The 15957-nt window shown below is 43.3% G+C and overlaps 1 protein-coding gene and 1 long non-coding RNA gene across 7 annotated transcripts in view; one reads left to right on the top strand and one right to left on the bottom strand.

The window, feature by feature from the left end:
* Positions 1-15957, bottom strand: part of LOC146855449 (stabilin-2-like) — a 1111419-nt gene that overhangs the window by 333885 nt on the left and 761577 nt on the right. Inside the window, exon 43 of the mRNA XM_085653245.1 lies at positions 4218-4291. Within this exon, the coding sequence (XP_085509371.1) occupies positions 4218-4291 (74 nt within the window). The remainder of the gene's footprint in view (positions 1-4217; positions 4292-15957) is intronic.
* The window catches only part of LOC146855453 (uncharacterized), a 140237-nt gene that overhangs the window by 87788 nt on the left and 36492 nt on the right, over positions 1-15957 (top strand). For 4 of the 6 annotated variants that reach the window (XR_014981322.1, XR_014981324.1, XR_014981327.1 and 1 more), the window contains exons 4-5: positions 4661-4876; positions 5005-5145. The exons of the other annotated variants lie outside the window; for them this stretch is intronic. This is a non-coding gene — a long non-coding RNA (uncharacterized LOC146855453). The remainder of the gene's footprint in view (positions 1-4660; positions 4877-5004; positions 5146-15957) is intronic. 6 annotated transcript variants of the gene reach the window in all.

The following is a 15957-nucleotide window of genomic DNA, read 5'->3' as shown; positions in this document are numbered from 1 at the left end:
CATCAAACATCTGAGAAATGGGAAAGAAAGCAACAGGATCTGCCAACATTCCTGCAGAGGCAATAAAGGCAGACATTGAAACATCAGTATGAATAATCCAGCCCATGTTTGGGAGGATTTCTGAAGAAGGAAAGGCGCCATTAGAGTAAAAGGAGTGACATCTCATCAAGATCCCCAAGAAATGTGACTTGTGTGACTACATAAACAATAGATGCATAACTCTTTTATGAACCCCAGGGAAGGCGTTCAAGAGTCATCTTGAACAAAATAAAAGAACAAGTAGATGCTCAGTTGTGAGACCAGCAAGCTGGCTTCCGCAAAGTTAGATCATGCACAGACCAGACTGCAACACTGCACATAATCATTGAGCATTAGATGAAATGGAATTCCCCCCTATATGTCAACTTCATTGACTATGAGAAGGCATTCAACAGTGTGGACAGAGAGACCCTTTGGAAACTTCACTACTACAGTGTGCCAGATAAACTTGTAAGAATCATCAGGAACTCTTACCAAGGAATGATCTGCAAGATATCGCATAGAGGACAACTCACGGAAGCCTTCCAAGTGAGGACTGGAGTCCGCCAGGGTTGTTTGCTCTCACCTTTTGTATTCCTGCTGGCCATAGACCGGACCATGAAGACATCCACAGCAGGGAGAAGAAATGGGATACAGTGGACACCTTGGATACAGCTTGGCAACCTGGACTTTGCAGATACCTGGTCCTACTCTCCCATACCAACCAGCAGATGCAAGAGAAGACCGACAATGTGGCAGCCACATCAGTACAACTTGGCCTCAACATTCACAGGGGAAGATCCTGAAAGTTCACACGGCCAGCACAGCTGCAGTCACTCTTTCAGGAGATGCACTGTAGGAGGTGGAGGCCTTCACCTACCTGGGCAGTGTCATTGACAAGCAGGGTGGCACAGACACGGATGTCAAGGCAAGAATCGGCAAATTAAAGAAGATCTGGAGCTCCAAGGACATAATGCTGCAAACCAAGATCAGGCGTTTTAACACCAATGTAAAAGTATCCTTCTGTATTGAGCAGAAACTTGGAGGACAACAGTGACCACCACCAACAAAGTCTAGACCTTCCTCAACACCTTTCTGAGGAGAATCCTCCAAAGCTTCTGACCAAATGCCATCAGCAACAGTGACCTAAGACAGCTTACTTCCCAACTCCCTGCCCATAAAGAAATTGTGAAAAGAAGATGGGAAAGGGATAGATCACATCAGCGCTTAGAGACCTTTTTGGTATTAAGCGCTCAACAAATCCAAATTAACATAACATAACATCCCACCCAAGCCTATGTCAAACACCGCCAGGCAAGCCCTGACCTGGAATCCTCAAGGAAAAAGGCCAAAGAAGGCCAAGAAACACCTGGTGCTGAGGCCTCTGGGCTGACTGCAAGGAGATTGGCTACACCTGGAGTCAGATTGAAAGAAAAGCCCAAGACAGAGATAGCTAGAGAGTACTGGTTGACAGCCTTTGTCCCAGGAGGGGCAGTAGGCATAAGTAAAGTAAGTATGCAATAATACTCTGGAGCACTGTCTGTCCCCCAAGGGCTAAACTTGATGATTCCCAAAGGGAATCCTTCACAAATCCATTAGTGCCTCAGGCCGGGTGTCAGCATCTGATCAATGGTTAGCAGTCACAATTGCTGTTGAAAAGTATTGGTACATACCTTTGGAACTCCAAAATAAGAGGAGATGCCCCTTTCACGTCTCCTCCTACTTGTGATTCTAAATGGGTCACAAAATCCTTTTTGTAAGTTGAAAAGACATTTCTGACTTACTAAATGAGTATCATACTTAGCAAGTTAGGTTTTGTGGGTTCAATGCCGTGTTTTTGAAATTCACAGGCTTTGTGACCACAAAATTGTTTTGTACAATAGGACCTCAATTCCTAGTGAACAGCCCACACCACACATTCCCTGTAAGGGTTCTCTTGAAACTCTACACCCTTGATTTGGTTTTTCACGATGCCCTCCCTCACATTTCTCCTTTTCACCGGAGCTGGTTATTTCTTTTTCCCTGACTTTGAAATGAAATGCCATTTAAATACCAGTGTTACACAGATGTCCATCTTTCCTGTTTAGCCTTCCCAAGTCAGGCTTTCAACTAAATTATCTTCATCAGTAACAGATGGCATTCCACTTTCTACAACCAAACCACAGCAACGCCTCGCCCACTTTACAACCATTCTCCCCCATTCTAGTTCCCTGTTTTTTTAATTTTTATTCCACACCAATCTGTTTACCTGTGCTCTCTAATCTAAATGTCACCATTAATTGACTGGTCAGGTATGATAGAAGCCCTAGATAAGGGTACCCGAGAGGCTTGTTTGAAGTTCTGCCTTTTTAAGACCCTACACGATTGTCATTGGACACCTCTAAAATTACGAAGAGCAGGACTTCTACCTCACTCTAGATGTTGGAGGTGTACTGGAGTTAATTGTTATCTTCCCTATTTACTTTCTGACTGCCCTTCCATGCAGAAATTTTGGGCATATGTTGGGAATACACTAAAAGATTTGATCCACAGTCCTCTTACCTCTTCTATTATTTTATTACATGATTTTAGAAGTCTTATTACTATTACATGCCCGCAACGTCGTCTTTTACATACTACACTCTCCACAGCTAAAAACTGCATCTAGTCCCCTTACGCAGGAAGAATGGATGGTAGCAATGATTCAAACTGCTTCTTATGAACGTATTATTTATAGATCACAGGATCAAGTGGACATTTTTCAGCAAGTTTGGGCTCCCTTTCTTCACAATCCTTGAATTCTTTTCTTTCCTCCCTTATCATATGATATAAACGTACATTCTAATACTTCTTTCATTTATATATAATCCTTTACATATATTTATACTTTATTATTTATCTAATTTTTGTGTATTCATTTAGGTTCTCTCTATTACCTTTTCCTTTTCCTACAAAACGTATATTACTTATTTTCTAATATATATACTAAAATTATTTTCTTCCTTTGCTCTATAATTTTATAGAACTTATCTATTACTTATTGTTTATTATATATGATTTATTGTTACTTTGTATGAACACAAGTTATTTTAGAATATTGTATACATATTCTTGTATCTATGTATTTTTAATTTCTTTTTCTCAATAAATAAATAAGAATCAAAAAAATAAATAACATTAATGCTTCTCTGTTGTAAAACCTTTGCTAATGATGACCACCATATAACTACTGATGGCTGACCTGTACTTTATAGCTGTAGGAGCATCTATTAATGTATATGTCAGCTAGGATGAAACTCTGTTTTGGAGACTTCCATGGTGGTCTCTCCTTATGCTTCAAAATGCCTGTAAGGTGGTTGCTTTGAATATCAAACAAAAAGACCAGATTTCTGCCTCCTGCAGGTCACTACACTGGTAAACAGTGCCTTTTGGGGCAAAAGTCAAACTATTTCTAGTTAGGCTTCCTAGGTACAGCTCAGTTGCCATCCTTCTTTCCTTGTTGACTCTCTAGACCATGGGGGTCCATCAAAAGTCTGGCAGGGCAGTGTCCACGTTTGATTTTTGAAACAACCTCTAGGCAAATGCATTTGCCTTAATCTGAATTCATATTTGTGGACCTCCTGAAAATCTGTCATGGATTTAAGGCGCTCCTGAACCTAAGGTGGACAACACTACTCTCTAACCCTTCTACTCAGAATCTAATAGTGTTTCCTATACTTCCAAACTAAATTCTCCAACGCGGGAGGAGGACCGGGATGGTAATCTCTGGAGTATTCTTCTGATAACTTTTAGACCCAAACAGAACCATACTATCACCTCCTCAACTTACATTTGTTTTCTCCGTCAGTTCTCAAATCTCCTTTTGGTGCTCATTGGGAAACATGAAGAAACAGTTAGGTCCACTTTGTATGCTATATATGTATATTGGTTCACTTTCGCATTAATTCACTCGTGGTTGGAAGTGTATATGGTTTGTGTTACGCAACTACACCTTGGTAGTGATAGCTAAAGAATATTCAAGGAAAATATCATGGGTGAAGCCACATACTCTCCAGGTTATCATTGAGATGGTTATCATTCTCTCACACCACATTTCAAATCTTGGAAGGCATGCATGTGATAACTCCCTTCACATTGTATAAATGAGTCATTTGGTAATATAATTTCATTTTCCTGAACATTTTATTTTTATTTTTTATCCATGGGTTAGTTCATCATACCTGATTTGCTCCAGTTTTGGTGCACTCTGCATTCACATGACAGCCACCATTATTCACAGAGCAGGGGTTGATTTCTTTAAGGAAACACAAGATACACAATAGTTGTAATTAAGATACTGAAAGATTTGTGTTAATATTAAAAATAGCCTTTTTCAACATTTGCAAATGCAGGTATTACATGCTAAGAATCTTCAAACGACCAACATTTTCAACATTTTCCCTTGTTTGAATAAAAACTATAAATTATATTGGGATTTTTAAAAATATTCTCATTGTTTGTTAAATAGTGGCAATGTATGCGATATGAAAGAAAATTGGACTTGTTTGCTAAAACGTTATGAAAGTAAGCATTCGAAAGTTATGAATCAGTTTTTAACAAAAATGTCAACGGTTGTTCAACTTCCACATACGTTTGAAAACTTATAACACAACATGTTTTGCAGGTATTAGAAAACTGTGCCCAATTCGGAAAAACACCCGCACACCCACTCAAGAGATGTCATCCTGCAAAGTTTGCATTCCAATGTTCATTGCCTCTCCTCAACAAAACGGATTCGTTCATATTGAAACCGTGTGGTTTGAAAGCAAGTGCGCTGGAATGGGGATCAGATGTCGATTCCAAGCAAGCAGGCTTTTTGTCAGATAGGACATTCCTTGAGGTAGGTTAGAGCGTTTCAGACCATTAAATCTGGAGATTTCAATTAAAACAAATATCAGATGTTGTCAAGATGACAACCTGGACAAGTGTTACTTAAGCCTTTCCTCTATTTTTGATTTTTTATAACAGTTTTACAAAGTTCTGAACAGTGTCATTGGCGCGGAATAAACCAGGATCGAAGACTGAAGCTAACCTGAGCCGTGGTAGTCCAACACATAGGCGGACGATCAGACATCAAAATCTGCACTAGCCAGGGCAGGGATGCACAAGGTAAACAATGGAACGCAGCTACACGGCACAAGCGTAATAACTGGGCTAGGGCTACCATAATAGTATCTTACGATAAAATAAGCAAACAAGGCATTGTAGACAGTGAAATATCTGCAGCAACCCACGTGGAAGGGATCATCGACAACCCAGAGAGAAGCACAAGAAGCCAATTGGGAAACAAGGACTATGTATTATTCCTCTCAACTCCCTTCATTGCTGATCCATTGAATTTTTAAAAGAGGACTCTCATGCTTTCTCATCATTTGGTCTGACTGAAAAAGAAAGAGATATGCTTTTCCAACTAGGATATGGACATCGTGGCTGTAGAGTTTGGGGAAAAGCCAGGGGTTGACTCACGTTGATGTCATATAGCATGCATGTCTGGACCTGCTACATATCCCGTCTGGCCTTTCCTGTTTACGGGCCATTACAGTAACAAAAGGATGAGTCCATGCACACTGGCATTTGTGTCTGTGGGTGGATGTACAAAGTCTAATCGTCACTAGTGATTCTGCGTTGATGTAGAGGTAGAAGGGTCACATCTTATCACTATGCTTTGGCCAACTGGCTCCCCTCTAGGACTTTTGGCATTGTGGGGACTGCCTCCACCCACTCTACACCCCCCCTCAAGTTGCAGTAGCACAGTTGCATTCTACGGAAACAGCTTTTCAGTGCGCTTATCAGATGGCTATGAACACAGAACACAACTTTCACAGTGCTTGAACCCAATTTAGTTGCAAAATTAAATGGCGCCAAAATTCTGTGCTTGCTGGATGAATAAGGTATTTTGCAAACTAAAATGGCCCCCAAAATACTGTGCTTGCTAGATAAATAAGGTATACAACAGGGTTGTGCACTAAAATAGGTTTAGGGTGACTTGCGGCATGCAGTGATACAGTATGGTGAGCTCCTGTCTCACCAGTCTCCAAGTATGGGTAGCGCTAACAGTCTTGGGAGAGTTCATGTTTTATCCAGTGACCCGTCAGCAGCCCCTACTCACTGTCTCTCCTCCCAGTCTGTTACACGTCCTCGGGTGATGTAGCTCTTATCTAAATCAGTGGTGTCCTCTTACACTCCCGTCTAAGGGGTCCAGGTGAGCTGATGTTAAGCTGTTGGAAGATTGATGGCTATGCTTCCCACATTATGGGTCTCTGAGAATTGGAGACAGTCCCTGGGCTGGGATGTGACGTGGTTTCATGTTTAAAACCAACAGCTTGCTATTCCATCATTCTGTTCCGCCTGTGACTGCAGACATCCAACTCGCTGCAGATGTCTGTTGCTCAGTACAAGATAATGTTAACTCTGTGGCTGCCTCAACAGCCTTTCGCAGTTCCCACACACTCTCAGCATTAGTAGTGTGTGAGGCAAAAAGACATGTAAACCAACATGCCCTCGGCATCATTGGCTAAATCTAAATTGTAAAGAAGATGCACTGAAATAATGTGATACCATGGCCACGGTAGGTTTTGGAGATGCAGGCACTATACGTAGTGCAATGTAATCAGCATATGCGAGTATCACAATAAACTGAGCTACTTGCAAATTGAGCAACAAAACACTGATCCTGGCAGCTGGCAGTGTTATCACAAGACGTCCACTGGAGCCACCTCAAAGACCAAGCTCTACCCTCTGCCTGGTACAAGTACAAATGTGTGGTCAGACAGGCCACAAATGCTGCATCTGGTCAGGGTCCATGGATATTTCAGTCCACATAGTTCTCGGGAAGCAGTCATGCCCATGGTGAGTTGCTGGGTTCAGATCTGAACAACAGCTAACCACGGTCCACAGTCATTGCATCCCCAACTAATTCTAGTCCAGTGGAGTTGTACTTTGATCGTGATGATGACAGAGTGTGCTTTTCCTCCTCCTAAGAGGACGCTTGGATAACACTGCTAATACTGTGACCAGCCCTAGTGATACAGAGTACCAATTAATGGAGGAACCTGCCCATTTCCAACCACCCATACCATCATCTATTCATGTTCAGGCGTACACCGTGTGTAGAAGACTTCAGAGAGGAAAACGTAGCGGAGCAAGACCCCAAGAAATGACAATAGCACCATGCCACCACTGATGGTCCATACGTTCCACCTTTGTGACACACATTTGATGTATTCTCTCCTTCTAACCAAGAACAGCCTGCAAATGAGACACCTCTGGGGCCATGGATTTTCTTTTTGTACAGATCGAACACGTACATCTTGCATCTTGTACTCTGTGCCATAAAACGTGCAGTAAGACTGGAAACAATCGTGCTCTTTGTCTTTGCATGATCATAAACAAGTATGGGAATGACGAACACAGCAATCTTATCCAAACCAGCCAACACTCAGCGGCAGACTGCCACTTGTCCCTATCAATATCCTAGAAGGTGTCGCCAGTCAAAGGTATTCAGCTGCTTCTCCAATAACTGCTGTGAGAGAGAGCATTTACCTTCCCGTGAGGTGGTCAAGCCACTGCCTGTCATTTGAGTACAGTCAGAAAGACACCAGAGCCATCCTAGGATATATCGCCATAATGCCACACTGGTGATAATACTAGATGTAGGCCTTCTAATCTACCCCATTATGGAAAATATATTTCAGGGAGGTGATGCCAAGTGTTGAGCTCGGCTGGCAGGTTCCCAGTTGACGATATTTTTCATGCAATGCAGTACCACAACCGTATGAGCAATTTCTTCTCACATGGAAATGGCATTGAATAGATCACAACTAGGAAGATCCATTTTTTGCAAGAACATCTGGATGAATGGCTAAAATAGCATAACGGCACTCCCCTTCCTAACGGAAGGAGTTATGGCTACTGCATGCTGTTTGCTAACAAGCCACTGTGTGCACACCAAACGTTGAAAGCAAGAGTCGGGGTGGGGGATGATACGCCCATAAAAGCTGATCCTGAGTTTAGAGATGGGCACCCAGGGGCAGCTCCTTCGGTAAGGCAAAGGAGCGTCGCCCCACTGAGAAGGTCAAAAAGGAAAAATAAAATGATGAGAACACATTGTTATTATAATTTTTATTTTTCCTTTGTTGCTCAGCTGGGTAGGGGCGGGGTGGGGCTAGGCTCTGACAGAGGAGCTGGAGAAGGAGTGGTTTTCACTCTCTGAAGTGCACATGCCAGTTTGCCTGGACATCTTAGGCCGGATAAACCTTCATAAGCACTTTGCATGTCCTCCACCCAGGCTGCATTACAGCCTGTGTAGAGAACATGTCCAGGCTCCCTGTCCCCACTTGAGCACCAAACGAAGGCGATCAGACCAATCACAATGCTGCATTGCAGCGTTGTGATTGGCTTAGGGGAGCCTGGAAGCCTGAGTGCTTTCTGTTCCTGGCCTGGAAGCGGGTGAAGAGGACTGAGGGGCGGTAGCGGCTGCACACAGGTAAGTGTTTAATTTTTTTTCATTCCTTCCCCTTACGACGCACCCCCTTCACCGGTGCTAAATAGCAGCCACTGTGGGCAACTAATGTCACTGCTGCCTTACCAATAGAAAAGACAATGTACATCTGTTTTATCAGGTCATCTCTGTCACGCAGTGACACATTTCCAGTGACTGCTAGCATATCCATAGCATGATTGCTGTGGTACGCAAGATATACTCACATCATAGCGCATCACAGAATTGGTGCACAGGAACGGCAGCTTCAGCACAAACTGCCACCCTTCATGTGCAATGCCTGTTCTATGACGCAGGGGGGGAGGAGGCCACCAATGTTATGAGCTCTCTGACATTTAGTGAAAGATAGCTACTGGTGCCCTTGCTAGCAAGAACATGTCTAGATTGGAAGCGTAGCTTGATAATTTCCAAGAGACTGACATCGCACAGCGAGTTCATCTTGTGTGAAGATTCATACATAAGATATCTGAAAAATCCATTGATATCTCTTCTTGACCCTCACTTTAATGTGAAAGTGGCTGTAATTCAATCTATGTGAGTGGTGGAAATAATACGGACACTATTATGAAGTGTAAGAGAGAACTCATAAGGTGCTTGCAAGAGCAGCTGGTTCCAGATCAAAGGGGGGAAGAACAACCAGAGGACCACTATCAGGCTGTTGTTCAATTCTCAATCCCAGTGTAAATGGCTCAGCAGAAACCGACTTGGCAAATGTAACTGTCAGTCAGGCATTACTGAGTGATTCACTATCCAAGTCTGGACTGCTAGGGCCTGCAGATTAATTGAAAGTAGATGCATAGCTGCAAGAAACACTCCAGATAGCATAAGAAAGATGATGACTCATTGCAGTATTGGGCTCCCCAGAAGTCTGTTCACTCATCATCATTAGTCGGTGTGGCCATTAAAAGTATACATCCCTACTGCTATACAATCACTGTTAGCAAATCATGAACCAGCAATCAAATGAATTGAATAAATTGTGCAATGAATGCGCAGAAGATCAAAACAACAGAACAAACACGGTAATATTTTATAGTCAATTTATGAATATATTTTCATTTGTAAATCAAAATTAGCAGGGTACAATCAAAAATAAAGTTAATTCAATGCATACACATGAAAAAGGTACAGTACAATTTAACCTATAATTCATGGGTAAAAACATCCATTCCTTGTTCAATTGGAGAAGTGACAAATATCCTAATAAATAAGACAGTCACTTAGGATACATGTAACTATATTCATAAATTGACTACAAGATATTCCTGTGTTTGTTCTGTTGTTTTAATCTTCTGCGCATTCATTGCACAATTTATTCAATTCATTTGATTGTTGGTTCATGATTTGCTAACAGTGAACTATCAAAGAATCATTTTAAACATAACTTGCGAGAAATCTGTTTTCCTGAATAAAATCACTTGCTGGCACACCTTACCTGATATTTCTAGAATCGCCCAAGCCTCCAAGGGTGTATTGGGTTGTCCCACTTTACCATTTCGCTATACAATCACAGCACATTTTTAATGCTGCAGATGTTGCAGTGTTTTAACAAACAGATGTCTTCTTGTACCTAATACATAATAGCTAAAAATCACCAAGATGAATCATCATTATATTCCATGAGAGTGTAATAAGACAGCATCAGCCTCTCGCAGCCCGCTTGTATATTCAGAGTAGTGCACCAGCGTCAGCATCACACCCGCTGCGCTCGCGCCAGCGTGCGTTATAATTGTGTCAGAAAAAAAAAAAGACTAGAACGCTGACCAACCGTAGACGGGCCCGATCGCACAGACGGGCACCGCTACTTGGTGGTGAGCGTTTCTTTTTTTTAAAATGTGAGAGTACATAAAACAATTTAAAAGCTCTAAGTTGAAGACCCCCAGTTCCCACCATAAAAAGCCTCTCGCAGCCCGCTTGTATATTCAGAGTAGCGCACCAGCGTCAGCATCACACATAATATATGATGACCTGTCCAACCTATCAACCCCATTTTCTGTTCAAGGCATACAGCAACCTCCCTGGGCTCTGGACGCTTGGCAGTGTAGTCTTACGAGTTTTGGGTCACTATCTGCTGAGGCAGTAACTGACATGTTAAAAACCAACAAATCAGGATCAGCTTTCAATCCCTGTCACCCGTCAGTTATGCATCTGGCGGCTGATAAGAATAGTCCGACCCTTATGCTTTTGATCAATCAAACGTTGGCATCAGGGACGTACCCTATTGCCTGGAAGACCGCTAGTGTCAGACCAATTCAGAAGATACACTCGATCCCGCTGATTTTAAAAATTACCGACTAATCTCCGGCCTGCCTCTTGTGGCCAAGATCATGGAAAGACACATGAATGCTAAACTGAGTATCTGGACTGTAATAACCTGCTTGACTCATCTCAGCACGGCTTTCGTCCTAAACACTCTACTGAGTCTGCTCTGATTGCTGCTGCGGAGGGAATTCGGGCTGCAGTCGACGGGGGAGAGAGGGCTATCTTAGTCCTCCTTGACCTGTCGGCTGCTTTCAACACCGTTAATCATACGGTGCTGGTGCAACGACTAAAGGAGGCAGGCATTAGTCAGCGGGCTTTGGCCCTCCTCTCCTCTTTTTTTGCAGGATCGACAGCAATCACTGAACTGGGAGGGTTTAAAATCAGACAATTTTAACCTGCCCTGCGGTGCCCCACAGGGCTCAGCCCTATCCCCTACCCTGTTCAACCTCTATGTGAGGCCGTTGGCTAGTGCTGTGAGGAAGCATGGTTTTGCCTTTGTGTCCTACGCGGATGACTCGCAATTGGTCATCTCGCTATCTGACAGACCAGAGTTAACAGCGGTAAGGTTTCATGCATATCTTAAAGGACAACATGTTCTGGATGACGCAAAGATTTCTAAAAATTAATACAGAGAAATCTGAAGTCATGGAATTTGGGAATGGACCACCAATCTGGAAAAACCAATGGTGGCCGTCAGAGGCGGGAGTGTGTGCTCTGCCTGTGGAAAAGGTCGGAAATCTCAGCGTGATTTTTGACAATAAATTGAATATGTCAGCTCAGGTGAATAGCATAACCTCAGCCTGTTTTTTTCTGCTTAAAACCCTCCGTAGAATCTTTCCTTTCATCCCTAAGGCACTCCAGAAGACGGTAATGACTGCTCTCTTCATGTCCAGACTCGATTATTGTAATTCGCTGTTTCTGGGCATTGATAAGTACCAGATTAGTAAAATCCAATTCTTGCAGAACGCCGAAGTCCATGTCGTTTCACAACTTCCGAAGGGTCACCCCACCTCCTATGCAAGAAGATCATTACACTGGCTTCCTGTTCAACAGAGAATTGAGTTCAAGGCACTCTGCTTGGTGCACAAGGCCCGCTATGGTGGTGGTTCTGTAGACTGTCAAAACATGTTCAGGCTTTATGTCCCCCCGCGAGACCTACGATCGGCCAACCTTGGCCTAATCTGCACTTCTAGATACAGACGCGCTAGATGGGGAGGACGTTTATTTTCCATCTGTGCGGCTCAACTATGGAACAAACTCCCTGTTACCTTACGTCTTCAGCCAGATTTCCTCTCTTTCAGGAAAGCCCTGAAGTCTAGGCTGTTCAATGTCTAGTAGCTGCCTATTTCCATCTCTGACGTTCTCTTTCACACTTTGGCGCCAAGACGCCTTGGGCATTCGAGCGCTTAACAAGCTTCTTTATACTTATACTTATACTTATACAGAGACGGCAACTGAATCATGAGAATCTTCTGATGTCCTCAGTTTCAGAGAATAACCAGTTAGAAGACAGATTAGCCAAACCAGCATGTCGGCCAGGGCTGTTTCCACAGACTATTTCGTTTTGACGTTGCTACCTACCCCATCCCTTGCCCTACGACTAATGATGTGGCAACCCACCAGGTAGATTGTCATAAGCCTTGAATCAAGTGTCTTGTGTCCTTGTTCTTTGGGACCCCTCTAACTCACACACAGATGGCTGTTGTCGGCATTGTTGGTGATCTCCATTGTGTCAATGGAGCACTGCAGTTGCAGGAGGACATATGTCCAGTACCTGGTTTCTGGAAACTCTGGCGATTATGACAGCATTTGTCAGTGTTGTTAGGACCCTAGCTACTACCTGATGTCCTTCTAGGATTTCTCTCCCTCACTGCACTCCTCTGATCCACTGATTTAATGACGGTTGCCATTAGGGGCGTGGTCTACAACTTAGCATCCTCTGCTGTCCCACAGTGAGAAGGTTTTGGAAGCAGCAGCAACGCAGCTCCATTCTCCAATTTCATCCTAATTTATACAGTCCTTGCATACAAATAACCGGCCCAGAGCTTTCTTTCTAATAATAGGACAAGCAGCCCTTTGTTTTGAGGCACATTAATTAAGTCCCCTTGAACAAACAACGGCTGCGTAGTCTGATCCCTGACCGGATGCAACTCGCTGCACTGATCTCAAAGCAATAGGAGGTGCACCGAACACAAAAACAAGTAGCCTGTCATTGTTTCTTTTTATCTCTTCCTTTATTTCATAATGGTTCATAAGACAGACAAAGCGTTTTGTTCCCCAAAGATAGAACCTTTTGGAACTTCATCAGGGCTCAATTAACAAGTGCTAAATTTCAAATACGATGAAAAGTCACTATAAATATTCCAAATTTAGAGGGGCTCCAAGATCTCTATCACACTGATTCAAACCGATTAAATATAAATAATATCTGAACACTGCACAATAGTCCTTATCAAAATTTGGAATATAGAAGTTAGATCTGGATGATAAATATGATTTAAAAAGTGTATAGCACGGATCACTGGGCAATTCTTCCGCGGGGCTCAGGCTGCAAAAAGCACACACACACAGCGTCACTGAGACTCACTTGAACTTCTGGTGTGCACGGTCGCAGGCAATCCTCGCAAGGGTCTCAGGCTGCACGAAGCACATGCACACAGCGCCGCTGAGACTCACTTGGATGCTAGGTGCACACGATCACAGGATAATCCTCATGAAGGCTCAGGCTGCAAAAAGCACAAGCACACAGCGCTGAGATTGGGCTCCAGGTACCCACGATCACTGGGCACGGCTTATGAAGGTCTGAGGCTGCAAAAAGCACACGCACACTGTGTCACGGAGATTCTTCTGGAAACTTTCGTGTTTCTGAGTTTCCACAACAGGGAGCCAGCTCACCTCGGGCCTTTCTGGTTAAGTTACTTCAGGACCCAGCACAGCAAAGTCCTTTCAAGCAGGGGGACACAGCAAAGTCCCTATAGCCTCCTCCTTGGTTAAAACAACAAACTGCAGGCCAGCCCCAGAACAAACAGCAAGGGTTAGTCCTTTCCATCAGTCTCTTCAGTTATTTCTTCCTTGACCACGAAGTAGCTTCAGTCTTGTTCAAACTTGATCAATCCATTTCTCCAAGTTCAGGAGTTTCAGCTCTCAGAGTTATATAACTAAATGTCTTTGAAGTCTTTGTGTTCAGGGGGGCACTGAACCCTGTTCTGGGAGCATCCCTGCCAGTGACACCTTCTTTTTTTGATTAGTGGGGATCTGGATTCTCAATCACTCAGCAGGAGATGGGACCATTGTTTTACTACAGCAACCCAGGCCTCTTCACCTCTAAGGGCTACTCCTCCCCCTACACTCCAGATGCAGGCCAGCCTGTTGCTGTCTCACCTCCTCCCCCTGGGCCAGGACATTCCCCAGATCCTATCACTTTCAAATCCATACAGTCAATCCACCACCAGGCAGAGACACACAGAAATGTTAGAGCACAAAAACCCAGCCACTTCTAAAAGAGTGGCTTCTAAACACAATGCAAAAACCACTTTCATAAAAAGATGTGTTATTAGATTGTGAGTTCAGGCATACTAAACTTCACCTCTCCATCTAAAGCCTTTGGGAAGATAGGGTGGAAAACATTTTACACAGCCTCCCCATTCTGTCCTATAGGCAAGATGGCCTTTCAACAGTGAAAAACGAAATGGAGATTATTTCACTGTCAGGACATGGTACACACCTTAGTACATGTCCCACCTTTCACATGCACTGCACCCTGCCCATGGGATACCTTGGACCTCACGTAGGAGTGTCTGATGTGCATAGAAAGGAAAGGGTAAGGTCTGGCAAGTGAGTGCACTTGTCAGAACAACATGGCAGTTTACCAACCTGCGCGCAGGCACTGCAGTGGCTGGCCTGAGTTTCTCTCTTTAAGGCTACTTGTGTGGGTGGCACAATTAGTGCTGCAGGCCCACTAGTAGCATTTGCACTACTAGCCCTGGCACACATAGTGCACTTTACTAGTAAGGCAAACATACCAATCATGGACAACCAATTACCATTATACTTTACACAGGGAGCACCTGCACTTTGACACTGATCAGCAGTGGCAAAGTGCCTAGAGCATCTAAGTTGGCAACACTATGTTAGACGAAAGGTCTAGGAGGAAAAGAAAAGGTTTAGGGAACTTTAGCCAAAAAGGGCCAAGTCCAACACAGTGGCATCAAAAGGTGACAGGTGCCGGAGTTTTGTGCACGATCACCTTTATATGGCAGCAGAGATATAGCGATAGTGCTACTCACTAAGTCGGACCCCTTGCATTGTTTTTAACTCGCTGTACTGTGCAGAACGCGCTAGACCGGGTGGCCCCCACTCGCAAAGCTCTCCTCAATTGAATTACCCAGCCTTTTCATAGGGCTCTTTGTAAGCAGACTACTCTATTTGGATCCAGCCTTAACACTCCGTACTTCACTTCAATGCCCCCTGCAGCGAAATGAATTCATTCTTGTACTTTCCCTGGCCTCTACCCTGCTCTAAATTCAGCTTGCTCACTTTTTTTATGTCCTGAAGATGATCTTGTTTAACTGAGATTGAAACGCCGTCGACCCCCTACAACACTCCTTACATTCTGTATAAAATTCTTGAGGAGTTCTCCTATATGTTGTCAACGGGATGTTTATGTTTTAAAGTCACCATCACTTTTTCAAGTCACGCTTCTTGTCACTTACTTATGTGAGCACCTGATTTTTAAAAAAAGTCTTTCTAAAAATAAATAACTTACGTTATTCTGATCTTCATGTCCCTTTGCATATTACTTATTGCTCCTGAGATATTGATTATCAAGTACAACTGTGGCACCTTAACGGAGACTACCTACCTTGGACCTTGTTAACCATTTCAGATCCACTGTTTTCTAAAATATTCATCCACCCCAGGTTCACATGTCGGGGTCCCCTTGTTTTCTTACTACCCAGTACTCCAAACAAGTCACCAAATATGAGAAAGTAATCCTTTTCCTATCTAAAACATAAAAAGAATAAGCTTTCTCTCCCTTACGGAAAGATGCACAACAAAAGAAGCTTTCCCACAGAAAGCATATCGACAAGAAAATCATCTTAACCTAAAAATAAAAGGCACTAAAGTGAACATTTCCTAACAAAACCACCAAAAAAGAA

This window comes from Triturus cristatus, chromosome 4_1 (assembly GCF_964204655.1).
Source record: "Triturus cristatus chromosome 4_1, aTriCri1.1, whole genome shotgun sequence".
NCBI classification, from domain to species: domain Eukaryota; kingdom Metazoa; phylum Chordata; class Amphibia; order Caudata; family Salamandridae; genus Triturus; species Triturus cristatus.
The sequence above is the reverse complement of the archived record's forward strand: the minus strand, read 5'-3'. Positions and strand labels throughout refer to the sequence as shown.